The 16011-nt window shown below is 49.9% G+C and overlaps 1 protein-coding gene across 5 annotated transcripts in view; it reads left to right on the top strand.

Annotated features, from left to right (window-relative positions):
- Positions 1-16011, top strand: part of gmip (GEM interacting protein) — a 205276-nt gene that overhangs the window by 147636 nt on the left and 41629 nt on the right. For all 5 annotated transcript variants that reach the window (XM_072491209.1, XM_072491210.1, XM_072491211.1 and 2 more), the window contains 4 exons: positions 2087-2151; positions 4047-4157; positions 9488-9568; positions 15138-15332. In XM_072491209.1, coding sequence (XP_072347310.1) covers positions 2087-2151; positions 4047-4157; positions 9488-9568; positions 15138-15332 — 452 coding nt within the window. The remainder of the gene's footprint in view (positions 1-2086; positions 2152-4046; positions 4158-9487; positions 9569-15137; positions 15333-16011) is intronic.

Here is a 16011-nt window from a genome sequence, read left to right as displayed (position 1 = left end):
TGATTTAGCTTAACTGGCCTTTTGGGTTGATCAAAATAGTTGGTGGGGGAATCAGCTTGAAGAATCAGGATGGGCATCTCCTGGGCTTCTTCAATCCCTCGCCTGACGAGGCTGCCAGAATTCCCACGCCCAGGCAACCCGGCTCACAGCACATTTAAAGTTGCAGTCCGCCTCCTTGGGGAGGGATGCCCGCCGGCTTCCCTGCCACAGGTAAAGCTGGGGAGTGGGCCAGTTTGGGTCAGGACACTTTGTGGGCTGGATTCCCGCACTGACTCCAGCTTCCCTATTCGCCGGCACCCTTTTTTGGGCGCCCGCTGGATTCCCGCTGCGCCGGTCGGGGGCTGTTGACAGCGCCCCCCCCCCCCCCCCCCCCGGTGATTCTCCGGGGGCCCCGATTGGCCGAGTGGCTAACGGGTCTGGCCGATTCCCGCCGGCGTGGATTACTCACCTCCCACACGGCGGGACCTGGAAGGTAAGTGCGCGGGGGCCGTCCTGGAGGGAGGGCGGGGGGTTCCGACCCCGGGGGGGGGGGGGGGGGCATGGTGGCCTGGCCCGCGATTGGGGCCTACTGATCGGCGGACGGGCTGGTTCTGTGGGGGCCTACTTTACTCAGCGCCGTGCCCCTGTAGGGTTCCGCCATATTGCCCGGGGGCCTGGGCGGAGAAGGGAACCCCCGCGCACGCGCGGAAATACGGCGGCCGTTCCGCGCATGCGCCAACCCGCGCGGGCCGTTCGCCGCCGGCTGGAGCTGCGGGAACCACTCTAGCCCCCCTAGAAAGGGGAGAATTCCTCACTTTCGGGGGCCGTTGACGCCGGAGTGGGTTGGCGCCAGTTTTCACGTCGGCATGGGGACATAGCCCCATTATTGGAGAATCCCGCCCCGTGTCCCCACGCCGGCTTGGGAACAGTGAAAACCGGCGCACGACGGCCACCGATTCCCCGTTTTGCTGGGGGCGAGCAGGAAGGTAGCGTAGAGCTCCCAGCTCGAGCTGCCGATACGGCCTGGAGAATTGCCGGGTCCGTGGCAGCGTCCAGGTCGGAGGTAAAAGCTGATGGCTTCTGCCCCTTGTGGCTCAAATCATTCGGTGAATATTCCTGATGCTTTTAAAGGGATGCTGGGTAAGTATGCAAGGGAGGAAGTCTTCACACTTTCCTGGGATTTGGGGGGGTCACTGGCTGGGCCATCATTTGTTGCGCCAAGCTAATTACCCCGGAACTGTGTGGAACATTTCAGAGGGACAGTTAAGAGTCAACCACATTGGCTGTGGCTCTGGAGTCACAGGTAGGCCAGACAGGGCAAGGACGGCAGATTTCCTTCCCTGAAGGACATTAGTGAACCAGATGGGGTTTTACAGAACAAAATGACAGTTTTGTTGTCATCATTCCTGAGACTGGCTTTATATTGATTGAAAAGCGAGGTTACTCAAAGCTGCAGGAATCGAAGCTTAATCTCGGGAGCACTGCTGGACGCAAAACTCTGGAGCAAAATCATTGGGGGTTAAAAGAATTGTGCGTCTTTTTCATTTTCCTCCTTAAGACGTACAGGTTAGGCGGGTTGGCCGTGCTAAAATTCCCCCTTAGTGTCCAAACGTATGCAGGTTAGGTGGGGCTGTGGGGCTAGGGAGGGGGGAAGTGGGAGTGGGTAGAGTGCTCTTTCAGAGGGGCGGTGCAGACTCGATGGGCCGAATGGCCTCCTGTACTGTCGGAGTTCGATGTAGTCTATGTAATGTATGAATTTAAATTTTGCCAGCTGCTAGGCCTCTGGATTACGAGTCCAGTGATGTTACCACCACCTCCCCACATAAGGAATAAAGGGATTTGTGGTAAGGCTGGAGGACGTACATGTGGGGCGAAACATGGCATTGATTAGTTGGTCCAATTTAATGGAATGGTAATGGGCCCATCACTGTGACTTATTACATTGTTTTACTGGCTCTTCACCCACTGTTGACTCACAGTTAGAAAACCACCTTCCCTCTTCTATATACTGACTCCATTCTATCCTCAGAATAAAGCTTTAGCACGGAAATGGGTGCAAATGTCACCCCGTGGCGTGATGCTCCTAACGATGCCCTTGCTTTTGCAGAGATTGAATTCTCGAAGAACATGGTGAGGATGTCCGAAGCGACCAAGAGTTCGATCAGCCAAGAGGTAAGGCGTTCCGACGCCCGCCCCTCGTTCAACTGCACCAAGAGCAAAAGGACTGGCCGTTGGCCTGAATGCTGTTTGGTGGGGCGTAGCGAGGCCACTGAATGCCCAGGTCAACCCAACTTCAAATTTGGGTTCATTGGACAACCCCGGACTGCTTTCGTCACGAGGCCCGGCCTGCACCAGGATTTTCCGTGCGTCTGTCCTGATCAAATTTATTTGAGTTTGAGGGCTAGTGTTTGAGACCCAGTGGAGGATTCGATGACCCATCATGCTGCCCCTCCCCCCCCAAAAAAACTGCTTAATAACAGATCCCCTCCCCTTCCCCCATCGGTCCATTTGTCTTTAATTCTTATCATAGAATCAAAGAATCCCTGCAGTACAGAGGCGATGCAGCGCATCGGGTCAGCTTTGAAAGACCACCCCACTTAGGCCTATCCCCTGCTCTGGAACCTCGCATTAAGGAGCAATTTAGCATGGCCAACCCACCTAACCTGCACAGCTTGGAGGAAACCCACACAGACACGGGGAGAAGGTGCAACCTTCACACTGACAGTCACCCGAGGCCGGAATTTAACCCAGGTCCCTGGAGGTGTGAGGTGTTTTTTTTTAATATCAACCAGTGCTAGTTGTTAACGGTCACTTCTAAGACTAGCTTAATATTCCAGTTATTAACTGACATGCTGGAAATCTGAAATAAAAACAGAAAATGCTGGAAAAGCTCAGCGGGTCAGGCAGCGCCTGCAGACAGAGAGAAAGAAAGTTCACATCTCGAGTCCGTGTGACTCTGCTTCAGAGCCACATCCTCTAACTTCATTGAAGGGTCAGCCTGGATAACCCCATCGCTCCTGGACTGGGGATTAAAACCATGACCAGCCTGTACCAGCCTCCCCGAACAGGCGCGGAATATGGCGACTAGGGGCTTTTCACAGTAACTTAATTGAAGCCTACTTGTGACAATAAGCGATTTTCATTTTTCACCTCTGCCCAGCAAGTGTGAGGCAGCAAATTCAGAGTGTGTTGACTCTCCAGAGTATCATACGTCTGGCACGGTGGCACAGTGGTTAGCACTGCTACCTCACAGCGCCAGGGACCCGGATTCGATTCGCGGCTTGGGTCATTGTCTGTGCGAAGTCTGTACGTTCTCCCCGTGTCTGCGTGGTTTTCCTCCGGGTGCTCCGGTTTCCTCTTACAGTCCAAAGATGTGCAAAGAATTGCCCCTTAGTGTTTAGGGATGTGCAGGTTAGGTGGGGTTATAGGGTTACCGCGATGGGATGGGTGGGGCCTAGGTTGGGTGCTCTTTCAGAGGGTCTGTGCAGACTCGATGGGCCGAATGGCCTCCTTGTGCACTGTGAGAATTCCATGACTCTATGTCCCCATTCAAGTGCTGAATCAAGTTTCATCCCATCAGTACATTACAGTGGGGACTTTATCTAATAATAATAATCTTTATTGTCACAAGTAGGCTTACATTAACACTGCAATGAAGTTACTGTGAAAATCCCCTAGTCGCCACATTCTGGCGCCTGTTCGGGTACACAGAGGGAGAATTCAGAATGTCCAATTCACCTAACAGCGCGTCTTTCGGGACTTGTGGGAGGAAACCGGAGCACCCGGAGGAAACCCACGCAGACACGGGGAGAACATGCAGACTCCGCACAGACAGTGACCCAGCGGGGAGTCGAACCAGGGACCCTGGAGCTGTGAAGCCACAGTGCTAACCACTGTGCTGCCCCTGAGCCCTCCCAGATTCTGTAATGAAACGGAGCAAACATTCTGAGAGCGGGCAACTTGGGTTTCAGTCTTGTCACTATCCTGAGATATATCAAAGATTCTGGAACGTGTGGGGAGTGATTACGATGCTTAAAGATGATCCACTAACCTCCTTGTTCCGACAGAAATTCATGCCTTTTCAATACGTCTACACGATGACCCTTCAGCATGACATCCAGCTTGGGCAGAGGACAATTGACACCAGAACATCATTGCAGCACAATAAATACATCCAGGTGAGGGCTTCGGTGACTAACTTTGGTTGTATTCTACTTCTCAAAGTTAGGACAGGTGGTGTCGAATCAATGTGTCGTTCCAATAGAATTTACAGCACCAAATTTATCCCAAATGTTTTGTGCTGGAATTTATGCTCCACACAAGCTACCAAAAGGCAATACCTGTCAAAATTGGAAATGAAGGGTAATTGTACAACTTGTCCAAACTGTTCTCGTTATACCTTAAAATGGAATAACGGTTGTGTTGGTGTCAGTATTACTGATTTTGTTTTTGCTGGGATTTGAAAATATTGAACTGTTTTTTTCCTCTGAATAGTATTTCCTTCTATTCCTCTCTTCCTCGTCAGCTGACCTCGCTTCCCCTTGGTTACATCATATTCGCCTCACATACGTCTTGTGGTACTGAGTTCCATTTCTTAACCACTTCTCTTGAGTAGAGCAGCTTCTCCTGAATTCCTCGCTGGATTTACAAGTTGTATCTTATGGGTTTGACTTCTCGATTTGGACTCCCGCTCTACACTGTCATGTGAGAGTACCTTTAAGAAATGGGTGTTTAAGAAATGTACCTTTAAGAAATGGGTGTTTATCAGTGATGTCAGAGTGTGGGTGGAGCTGGGCTGTCCTGTCAGCTTTTTACTTTTGTTTTAGGCTGTTTGCTGCAGGGTGTGCTTTAGTTTCGTTTTCAGAGCTGGATAGCTGCAGTCACAGCCAGAAGGTGTATGAATCTCTCTCTCTAACCTAAAAACTGTAAATCGATCCTGGTGATTTAAAACTAATAACAGTAGTGACTTTAACCTGATGTGCTACTGGTAAAAGGTATTTTAAGTCATATGGATGTTAAAAATTATTTAGTGTTGTACTCTTTGGGGGGGGTGTATTTGAATTGATGGTTGCTAAGATGTTCACTGTATGTTTTAAAAGGTTGACTTGAGTTCATAGAATAAACATTGTTTTGCTTTTAAAAATACTTTTCCATTTCTGCTGTCCCACACCTGTAGAGTGGGCCGTGTGCTCCCCATACCACAATCTATTAAAAGTTGTGGGTCAGGTGAACTCCATGATACACTTTGGGGTTCTCTAAACCCAGGCCCATAACAACACACACAGGTAGAAACGCTCGCTCCACGTCACCTCGATCGAAACCCTCTTTCACACCTTCAAAATTCTCTATTTGATCATTCCTCGGTTTTGTGGAGCCTCGGCCTGTTGTGGAAGCAATTCAGGAAAAGACATTCTGGGATGTGTTACTTGAAATGTGACAAGTTGCACAACTTGTGGAGATTGTGGCTTTCAAAAGGGAATTGGGTCGAAAAAAATAATTGTAGAGTTACGAGGAAAGGGGAATAGGACTAGCTGAAGCAGCGATGGACAATCCAGGTCAGTGAGAGGGCCGCATGAGTGAGCCTCCTTCATCTCATCTCAGTGGGCCACGAGCGAAATCGGGCTTGCTCACTAACCGTGACCCCGTGACGGAGATTGAATACATTTAATACACACCGAAAATTCCACAACGGGTTATAGAAAATACTTCACCATTTATATATTCATCGAACTGTCATTAACTTCAAGTGGTAAAGCAACAGAAATATTAACACTGTGGACACAGCACGACTCTCACAGTCAGTGTTGTGAGCGATCGCTCGCCCTCGCTTTACGGGCGAATCACTTCAGCCAGACTGGCAGGAAAACAAAAACGACACCGCGGAAACCAGCGGAACGTGGCGACCCTGCGCCTGGGCAGTGGTCAACAAAATGTCACAGGCTGCCCACCACTGAGCTAAAGAGTTCTTGCAGAGAGCTTGCACGGGCTGAGTGAGCTACATGGCCTCCTTTTGGGCTGTAACTGTTCTATGTTGCTGACTCGTTGATGGAGGTTGATGCTGTGATTAGTTAACGACTCCGCCATGGTTGTGACTGGCAGGATTGTCGACGGTGAACCTGATGGTCTGTTTTATTTACACCCAGGACTCCCCACAGGGGCTGCACGGTAGCACAAGTGATTAGCACTGTGGCTTCACAGCACCAGGGTCCCAGGTTCGATTCCCTGCTGGGTCACTGTCTGTGTGGAGTTTGCACATTCTCCCCGTGTCTGCGTGGGTTTCCTCCGGGTGCTCCGGTTTCCTCCCACAGTCCAAAGATGTGCAGGTTAGGTGGATTGGTCATGATAAATTGCCCTTAGTGACAAAAAAAGGTTAGGAGGGGTTATTGGGTTACGGGGATCGGGTGGAAGTGAGAGCTTGAGTGGGTCGGTGCAGACTCGATGGGTCGAATGGCCTCCTTCTGCACTGTACGTTCTATGTTCTATCCCTGAATTCTCGGGAAGCTAAACGCGGTGGGAAGAATTTGCAGTTTGTTTTACACGGTGTCACACCAAGTCACACTCTCTCCGCGCAACAGAATTAATGATAATTCGGGGCCTACTTCAGCCCCATCCTCCATCCCGACCACTTCCTTTGAACGTTGGCCCATTTAAGAATCGTTCGGTCTCGAAACTTGTCAGTCAAAAGATCGTGGGTTCAAGCCTGGACTTTTGACACACAATCTGAACTTCCACTGCGCACACACATACAGGGGAGGCCCGCACAGTCACAGAGTGCCCTCTCCTAGATGTGATGCTAAACCGACTCCATGTCTGCCTTTTCAATTGGGTATTAAGATCCCACGGCACTAATTGAAGAGCCGGGGAATTCTCTCCTGTTTCCTTGTCAGCAGTTGTCCTTCAAACACCACCAAAGACTGACTTATTTCTTATCTACCTCATTGCTGCTCGTAGCTGAGTATAAGCTGGTTTCTACAGAGGAGTGAAAACACGTTTAAAGTAATTCATCGCACTTTGGAATATCCTCTGGAATCTTTGAAAATTCATTCCTGGGATGGTGGCGTCGCTCTCTATGCCCAGCGTTTATTGCCCATCCCTAACTACCCCTTGAGAAGGTGGCGGTGAGCCGCCTTCTTGAGCCGCTGCAGTCCGTGTGGTGCAGGTACACCCACTGTGCTGTTAGGCCAGGTCTTGTGGCATTTGGACATTTTGCACGTGAAAGGCGTTATAATCTTTCATTGGCTTGCCTCCATTTCGGTTTCCCCTTTGTTTTAACTAGCCAGCCCTGCAGGTCAGTCCGCATAGACTCATGGCGGCAGGTCAGTGAATTCTTTCCTTGAGCATGCTGGGAGCAGGAGGCCACGAGGATGGCAGTTCACTGCTGTATATCAAACCATCCAGAGTACAAGATGGCACCAAGGAGCACCACAGAAGGTGTGGTAAGTTAGGAATTTGGGCAACCGCATACACTGCAGAAAAGGGCCATTCAGCCCATCCAGTCTGCACCGACAGGGGGCGTAACTATAAGGTTCATGGTGGAAGATATAGGAGGGATATCAGAGGTAGGTTCTTTACTCAGAGAGTGGTTGGGGTGTGGAACGCACTCCCAGCTATGGTAGTGGAGTCGGGACACTTTAGGAACTTTCAAGCGGTTATTGGATAGGCATAGGGGCTATTTAGCACAGGGCTAAATCGCTGGCTTCGAAAGCAGACCAAGGCAGGCCAGCAGAGCGGGTTCGATTCCCGTACCAGCCTCCCCGAACAGGCGCCGGAATGTGGCGACTAGGGGCTTTTCACAGTAACTTCATTGAAGCCTACTTGTGACAATAAGCGATTTTCATTTCATTTTTCATTTCATATGGAGCGCACCAGAATGATTGGGAGTAGGTTAATTTGATCTTAGTTTCACATTAGTTCGGCACAACATCGTGGGCCGAAGGGCCTGTACTGCTGTACAGTTCTATGTTCTATGACCCCCTGGAGGGGCACCCTACCTAGACGCACTCCCCCACCCGATCAATGTAACCTAACTGTACAACCCTGGACACTGGGGGCAATTTTAGCGTGGCCAATCCACCTAACTGGCATATCTTTGTGGGAGGAAACCGGAGCACCCGGAGGAAACCCACGGAGACACTGGGAGAACGTGCAAACTCCACACAGTCGCCCGAGGCCGGAATCGAACCCGGGTCCCTGGCGCTGTGAGGCAGCAGTGCTAAGCACTGTGCCGCCCAACATATCTTGGTTTTTCAGAGCACATAAAATACTTGGAAGGGAAGGCTGAAGCAAGTGAGGAGTTTTATGCTGTCTTGCTCGCCTCTTCTTGAAGATACTGACCTCTCCCTCTGATATTCACTCCAATCTGTCGAGAGGGAGCGCCGTGGCTGAACCTGATTCCGTCCTCGCCCTCGAGCCCATCTGGGCGTCAGTGCTGCTGTGGAGCCGCTCCTGCTTGGAAGGCCTGTCGGAAAGTGAGGCAGGCGCTCAGGTTCCTCTGTTGAAATGGAAAAGAAATGGTGGCGCAGTGGTTAGCACTGTTGCTTCATGGCGCCAAGGACCCGGGTTCGAATCCCGGCCCTGGGTCACTGTCCGTGTGGAGTTTGCACATTCTCCCCGTGTGTGTGCGGGTCTCACCCCCACAACCCAAAGGTGTGCAGAGTAGGTGGGTTGGCCAGGCTACATTACCCCTCAATTGGAATAATTTAAAAAAAGGAAGTGCTCTCATTAACATAGAGGGAAGCCATTCAGCCCACCACGTCTGTGCCAGCCCCCTGAAAGAGCATTTCACTGACTACCCACTCCCCCAACCTTTCCGCACAGCCCTGCAGGTTTTCCGGCTTCGGATAAAGATCCAATTCTCAACTGCACTTGGTCTTCAGCCTACAGGAGCCGGTTTGTTTACCCACTGGTTCCTTGAGGGGGCTACTGTTATGGGCCAGGGTTTAGAGAACCCCAAAGTGTATCATGGAGTTCACCTGACCCACAACTTTTAATAGATTGTGGTATGGGGAGCACATGGCCCACTCTACAGGTGTGGTACAGCAGAAATGGAAAGGTATGTTTTAAAGCAACTCAAGTTAACCTTTTTAAAACATACAGTGAACATCTCAGCAACCATTAATTCAAATACAACCCCCAAAGAATACAACACTAAGTAATCCTTAATAACTTCCCAAACAACATCCAGAACAAAAGAAACACCTTTTAACAGAAGCACATTAGGTTTACATTCACTACTGAGAACATTTATAATTCTGAATTCACCAAATGATCAAGAGACAGTCTTTTCATGGCAGAGAGATCAACAGTACACCTGCTCTGTCTGGCTTCAGCTCCAACACTGAAAACGAAACTAAAACACACCCTGAAGCAAACAGCCTAAAACGAAAGTAAAAAGCCGACAGACCGCCCAGCTCCACCCAGACTCTGACATCACTGCAGCCAAATATTTCTTAAAGTGGCATTCTCATGACACTACGCTTAATCGTTCTCCCCTTAATTCTGCCAACAGCCTTTGATGTTGAGAAAAAACGAACTGGAGAAGCAACGGCGGGACTTCAAGGAGCAGTGGCTGAGGGAGCTGCGCAAAATGGTGAGTGAAATGCTGATGGCAAAGTGCCTCGTCCAGGCTGTGCCCGAGAGTCTGCCCGCAGGCTGTGTCGCTTACACGTGTTGGGCATGTGCACAAACCCTTACCCTGTGGCTAGCACTACCTGTTAGAGTGGGCACCCTGCTGCCCCAAATGTCACTTGTGGGGAGAATGCTATTAATCAAAGAGAGCAGAGCTCCTTGGAGGTATCAGGGTAGTAAATCTGTCCCCATGCTGCCCACTCACCCTAAGATCAACGAACTCAACACCGATGGGACCACCAGTGTTAACTGAAGCATTTTTAGTTAAGATCCAACTATTCTGATCAACATAACACAGCCAGGTTAATTAAATCAAATAAAACTGAGGGACAAATTAAAGGGACAGTCCCTTAAAGGGAAACTGCCTTAAAACAAAAAGGGAATCACAAATGAGACATAAAACATCAAACCAAAATGTGATTAACAGAGTCAATAAGGCACCCCAGCCCCTGTGGCGTCCAACGGGCACGCAAGGTCTCGTGGCAAGATCCAAGGATGGTTGATTGCACTTGGTTGGTTTGCCTCAGTTGGGATCACTCTCGCCTCCGACTCAGAGAGCTGTGGGTTCAAGTCCCCGGTCTAAGCTGACCCTAATGCAGTATAGAGGGACAATCGGAGATGGCATTTTCAGATCAGACTCGAAAAGCATCGCTCTGGGGGGATCGGTAGACCCTTGTTCCCTGTTTATATAAACAATTCGGCCTCAAGAAATGGAGGTACAATTTCAAAATTGGCGGACAGCATCACATTGGGTATTTGGTTACGACAGAGGGGGAAATTGGACAAGATATCCAATGAAACGTACAGAAGAAGCGGTGTGCGTAGGGCCCAGCGCAGCATGTACATATGTTCTGGGAATGTCCTAAGGTAGCGAACGTTTGGGGTTCCTTCTGTACCATGTCGGCAATCTTACAAATTGGAGCCTGGTCCCTTGGAAGCCATTTTCAGGGTTTCGGAGGGGATGTCTTAGCCTTTGCGTCGCTGATCGCTCGCAGGTAGGTTCTGTTGGAGTATGAGGTCAGCTTCTCCATCCAGTCCCTCGGCGAGGCTGGGGGGGGGGGCGGGGATCTCATGGGGTTTTTGTACCTTGAAAAAATTAAATGCACGTCGAGCGGTTTGGTCGAGAGGTTTTACACAGGCTGGCAGCCATTGGTCGTGTATTTCAAGGAACTGGTCAAATCTGGGGGTGGGTTTTTTGGGGGTTGTTTATCTGTTTTGTATTTTTATATTGAAAAAATGTTCAACTAAACTATTTTTAAAAAGAAGCTTACAGAACAGATGTGCAATCAGCAAATGAACTTCAAGATATTAGATTTGTGTGAGGTGATATATTTTATTCAGAGATGTTATAACCTGCCTGCTTACCATTGGCTGGGGACTAATGACAATCCCACAATCCTGTGGGAGTATGAGCTTCCCCAATGAGGGGGGGCGGAGAAATAGAACATAGAACATAGAACATTACAGCGCAGTACAGGCCCTTCGGCCCTCGATGTTGCGCCGACCAGTGAAACCACTCTCAAGCCCATCTACAATATTCCCTTATAGTCCATATGTCTATCCAATGACCATTTAAATGCCCTTAGTGTTGGCGAGTCCACTACTGTTGCAGGCAGGGCATTCCACGCCCTTACTACTCTCTGAGTAAAGAACCTACCTCTGACATCTGTCTTATATCTATCTCCCCTCAATTTAAAGATATGTCCCCTCGTGCTAGAGATCACCATCCGAGGAAAAAGGCGCTCACTGTCCACCCTATCCAATCCTCTGATCATCTTGTATGCCTCAATTAAAGTCACCTCTTAACCTTCTTCTCTCTAACGAAAACAGCCTCAAGTCCCTCAGCCTATCCTCATAAGATCTTCCCTCCATACCAGGCAACATTCTGGTAAATCTCCTCTGCACCCTTTCCAATGCTTCCACATCCTTCCTATAATGTGGCGACCAGAATTGCACGCAATACTCCAAATGCGGCTGCACCAGAGTTTTGTACAGCTGCAACATGACCCCATGGCTCCGAAACTCAATCCCTCTACCAATAAAAGCTAACACACCGTACGCCTTCTTAACAACCCTCTCAACCTGGGTGGCAACTTTAAGGGATCTATGTATATGGACACCGAGATCTCTCTGCTCATCCACACTGCCAAGAATCTTACCATTAGCCCAGTACTCTGTCTTCCTGTTATTCCTTCCAAAATGAATCACCTCACACTTTCCTGCATTAAACTCCATTTGCCACCTCTCAGCCCAGCGCTGCAGCTTATCTATGTCCCTCTGTAACTTGTAACATCCTTCCGCACTGTCCACAACTCCACCGACTTTAGTGTCATCTGCAAATTTACTCACCCATCCTTCTACGCCCTCCTCCAGGTCATTTATAAAAATGACAAACAGCAGTGGCCCCAAAACAGATCCTTGTGGTACACCACTAGTAACTGCACTCCAGTCTGAACATTTCCCATCAACCACCACCCTTTGTCTTCTTCTAGCTAGCCAATTTCTGATCCAAACTGCTAAATCACCCTGAATCCCATGCCTCCGTATTTTCTGCAGTAGCCTACCATGGGGAACCTTATCAAATGCTTTACTGAAATCCATATACACCACATCAACTGCTTTACCCTCATCCACCTGTTTGGTCACCTTCTCAAAGAACTCTATAAGGTTTGTGAGGCACGACCTACCCTTCACAAAACCGTGTTGACTATCTCTAATCAAATTATTTCTTTCCAGATGATTATACATCCTATCTCTCATAAACCTTTCCAAGATTTTTCCCACAACAGAAGTAAGGCTCCCTGGTCTATAGTTACCGGGGTTATCTCTACTCCACTTCTTGAACAAGGGGACAACATTTGCTATCCTCCAGTCTTCTGGCACTATTCCTGTAGACAAAGATGACTTAAAGATCAAGGCCAAAGGCTCAGCAATCTCCTCCCTACCTTCCCAGAGAATCCTAGGATAAATCCCATCCGGTCCAGGTGACTTATCTATTTTCACACTTTCCAGAATTGTTGACACCTCCTCCTTATGAACCTCAATCCCGCCTAGTCTAGTAGCCTGAATCTCAGTATTCTCTTCGACAACATTGTCTTTTTCCTGTGTGAATACTGACAAAAAATATTCATTTAGCACCTCTCCTATCTCCTCGGACTCCACGCACAACTTCCCACTACTGTCCTTGACTGGCCCTACTCTTACCCTAGTCATTCTTTTATTCTTTAGCAGACTCCCTGTATAAATAAAGCTGGTCAGTTTGGAACCAGCAGGAAGGAGTGAGCAGCAAGCGAAGTTACTGCTGCTGTTGTATATTTTTGTTATTGTAAATAAATGTTATCTCTTTGTATCCTTCAAACGCGTGCTGGATTCTTCGTGGCCTTCACAAAAAGAAGAATAAGATATTCCTGGGAAAAATAAGCATCTTAGTGCTCTACAAGAGCAGGGGGATTTGGGATACTCTAAACACTAAGGGCTGGATTTCCTGGCCTTTCCGACAGCGGGATCTTCCAGACGCGTCGATGGTGAGCTCCCGCCATGGGTTCCCCGGCGACAGAGGGTGCAACCAATGGAAAGTCCCTCTGACAGCGGCAGGACTGGAAGGTCCCGACTCTGGCCATGACGGTCCGCATTCGCCTGAGGTCCCACCTGCCCCCCGGGTAGATGTAAAATATTCCACGAGACAGTTTAATTGCAGGGGCAGCCCTCTAACCAACACCAGTTAAAATCTGATGAATTAATTGCCGGTCTCATTAGCGGCGACTGGGATGTTGCTCATTGCGTCACTCCCCACGATACAATAGTGAAGGAGATTTGGCTCCAGCACTTTCTTGTCCTGAAGAGGTGCTAAGATCTTATGTAAAGGCGAGATTGTGGGCAGCACGGCGCAGTGGTTAGCACTGCTGCCTCACAGCGCCGAGGTCCCAGGTTCGATCCCAGCTCTGGGTCACTCTGTGTGGAGTTTGCACATTCTCCCCGTGACTGTGTGGGTTTCGCCCCCACAACCCAAAGTTGTGCAGGGTAGGTGGATTGGCCACGCTAAATTGCCCCTTAATTGGAAAAAATGTCATCTAATTTTTTTTTTAAAGTAAAGGAGAGATTGTATACCTGGACCAACGCATAGCGGTGACCAGAACAATCCTTTAAGAATATACAAATTAGGAGGAGTAGGCTATTCGGCCCCTCGAGTCTGCAAGTCCATTCATTAAGATCATGATTGATCTGATTATGACCTCAACACCATGATCCTCCCCAACCTCCGAACAAGGGCAGCACAGTAGCACAAGTGGATAGCACTGTGGCTTCACAGCGCCAGGGTCCCAGGTTCGATTCCCCGCTGGGTCACTGTCTGTGCGGAGTCTGCACATCCTCCCCGTGTGTGCGTGGGTTTCCTCCGGGTGCTCCGGTTTCCTCCCACAGTCGAAGGACGTGCAGGTTAGGTGGATTGGCCGTGATAAAATTGCCCTCAGTGACCAAAAAGGTTAGGAGGGGTTATTGGGTTACGGTGATAGGGTGGAATTGGGGGCTTAAGTGGGTTGGTGCAGACTCGATGGGCCGAATGGCCTCCTTCTGTACTGTATGTTCTATGTTCAATTGACTCCCTCGTAGATCAAAAATCTATCCAACTTCACCTATTCTGTGACCCCGCCTCTGCTCCAGTCTCAATTCCAGAGATGAATGATCCTCTGGGAAAATAAATCCCTCCTCATTTCTGTCTAAAATGGGAGACCCCCTAACTTTTCAATCGTGTCCCCTACGTTCCAGATTTCCCTCATGAGGGGAGACATCCTTTCAACATCTACCCTGTCCAGCTCCCTCAGAATCGTACATGTTTCAATCAGACCACCTCTTGCTCTGCCAAACTCCAAGGAGTGTTGGCCCAAAACTGCTCAATCTTTCCTCAGGAGACAACCCCTTGGACCCAGGAATCGACCTGCTGAGCCTTTGTTCATCGGGATTTCATTGTAGGAATCCCAACAGTGTAGAAGGAAGCCATTCGGCCCATCGAGCCTGCACCGACTCTCCGAACACTCTACCTAGGTCCACTCACCCGCCCACCCCCCCTATCCCCTAATCTACACATTTGCACACTATCTCCTTGTACGCGGGGGTCTCACCCCCACAACCCAAAATGTGCAAGGTAGGTGGATTGGCCAAACTAAATTTCCTCCTAATTTATAAAAAAACTAATTTGCACATCTCTGGACACTAAGAGGCAATTTTAGCATGGCCCATCTATCGAACCCTTACATCTTTGTACTGTGGGAGGAAACCCATACAGACACGGGGAGAAAGTGCAAACCCCACACAGATTGTCACCCAAGGTTGGAATTGAACCTGGGGCTGTGAGGCAGGAGTGCTAACCGCTGGGCCACCATGCTGCCCCTTCCAAAGTAAGTATATCCCTCCCTAAGCAGGGAGACTAAAACTGCGCCCAGTACCCTGGGTGCGGCCTCACTTCCGATGAAGGAGTGAAGTGCGTACTGAGAGGCAACTGCTCACCGAGGCCGTCAACTTGTTCCATTCGACAGAACGAGGCCCTGACAGCGCTGCGGAAGTCGAAACATCTGTACCATCAACGCTGCGAGGATCTCGAGAAGGCGAAACTGCAGAGCGCCAAGGCCATGGAGGAGCAGCAGTCGCTGGGTGTCAGTGGCGCCAACCCGGGCAGCGCCAGCAAGCAGCTCGAGAAACGGCGGCGGTCAAAGGACGAGGCGCAGTCGAAGGTGAGACGGGGCACCGCGTGGGAGGGGTAAGGCTTTGCCAAGCCCGACTTGAATGGGTTCCTGCGAGTTTCACCGCATGATCTCCGACCTCCGAGTGTTCCGCATCTGCTCTCCCGTCACTGGTCAGCCAACATGTCCGACGAACGGCAACACGGCGTTCCCAGGCCAATCGGAAAGCAGAGAATCTTCATTACCCAATTGGATGATTCTTGCGTTGTCAGGCAAACAACCATTTTCCCCAGTGACAATATTGTTATGACCAGTAAACGCTAGTAGATTACATAGGGGTGACACAGTGGCGCAGTGGTTAGCACTGCTGCCTCACGGCACCGAGGACCCGGGTTCGATCCCGGCCCTGGGTCACTGTCCGTGTGGAGTTTGCACATTCTCCCCGTGTCTGCGTGGGTCTCGCCCCCACAACCCAAAAGATGTGCAGGGTGGGTGGATTGGGCACGCTAAATTGACCCTTGGAAATAAAATTAAAGTAGGTTACATAGAAGTTGGACAGTTGTAGATTACGTAGAACTCCTACAGTGCAGAAGGAGGCTACCCCTTTAGGGGCGGCACGGTAGCACAAGTGGATGGCACTGTGGCTTCACAGCGCCAGGGTCCCCGGTTCGATTCCCCGCTGGGCCACTGTCTGTGCGGAGTCTGCGCATTCTCCCCGTGTGTGCGTGGG

This window comes from Scyliorhinus torazame, chromosome 27 (assembly GCF_047496885.1).
Source record: "Scyliorhinus torazame isolate Kashiwa2021f chromosome 27, sScyTor2.1, whole genome shotgun sequence".
NCBI classification, from domain to species: Eukaryota; Metazoa; Chordata; class Chondrichthyes; order Carcharhiniformes; family Scyliorhinidae; genus Scyliorhinus; species Scyliorhinus torazame.
The sequence above is the reverse complement of the archived record's forward strand: the minus strand, read 5'-3'. Positions and strand labels throughout refer to the sequence as shown.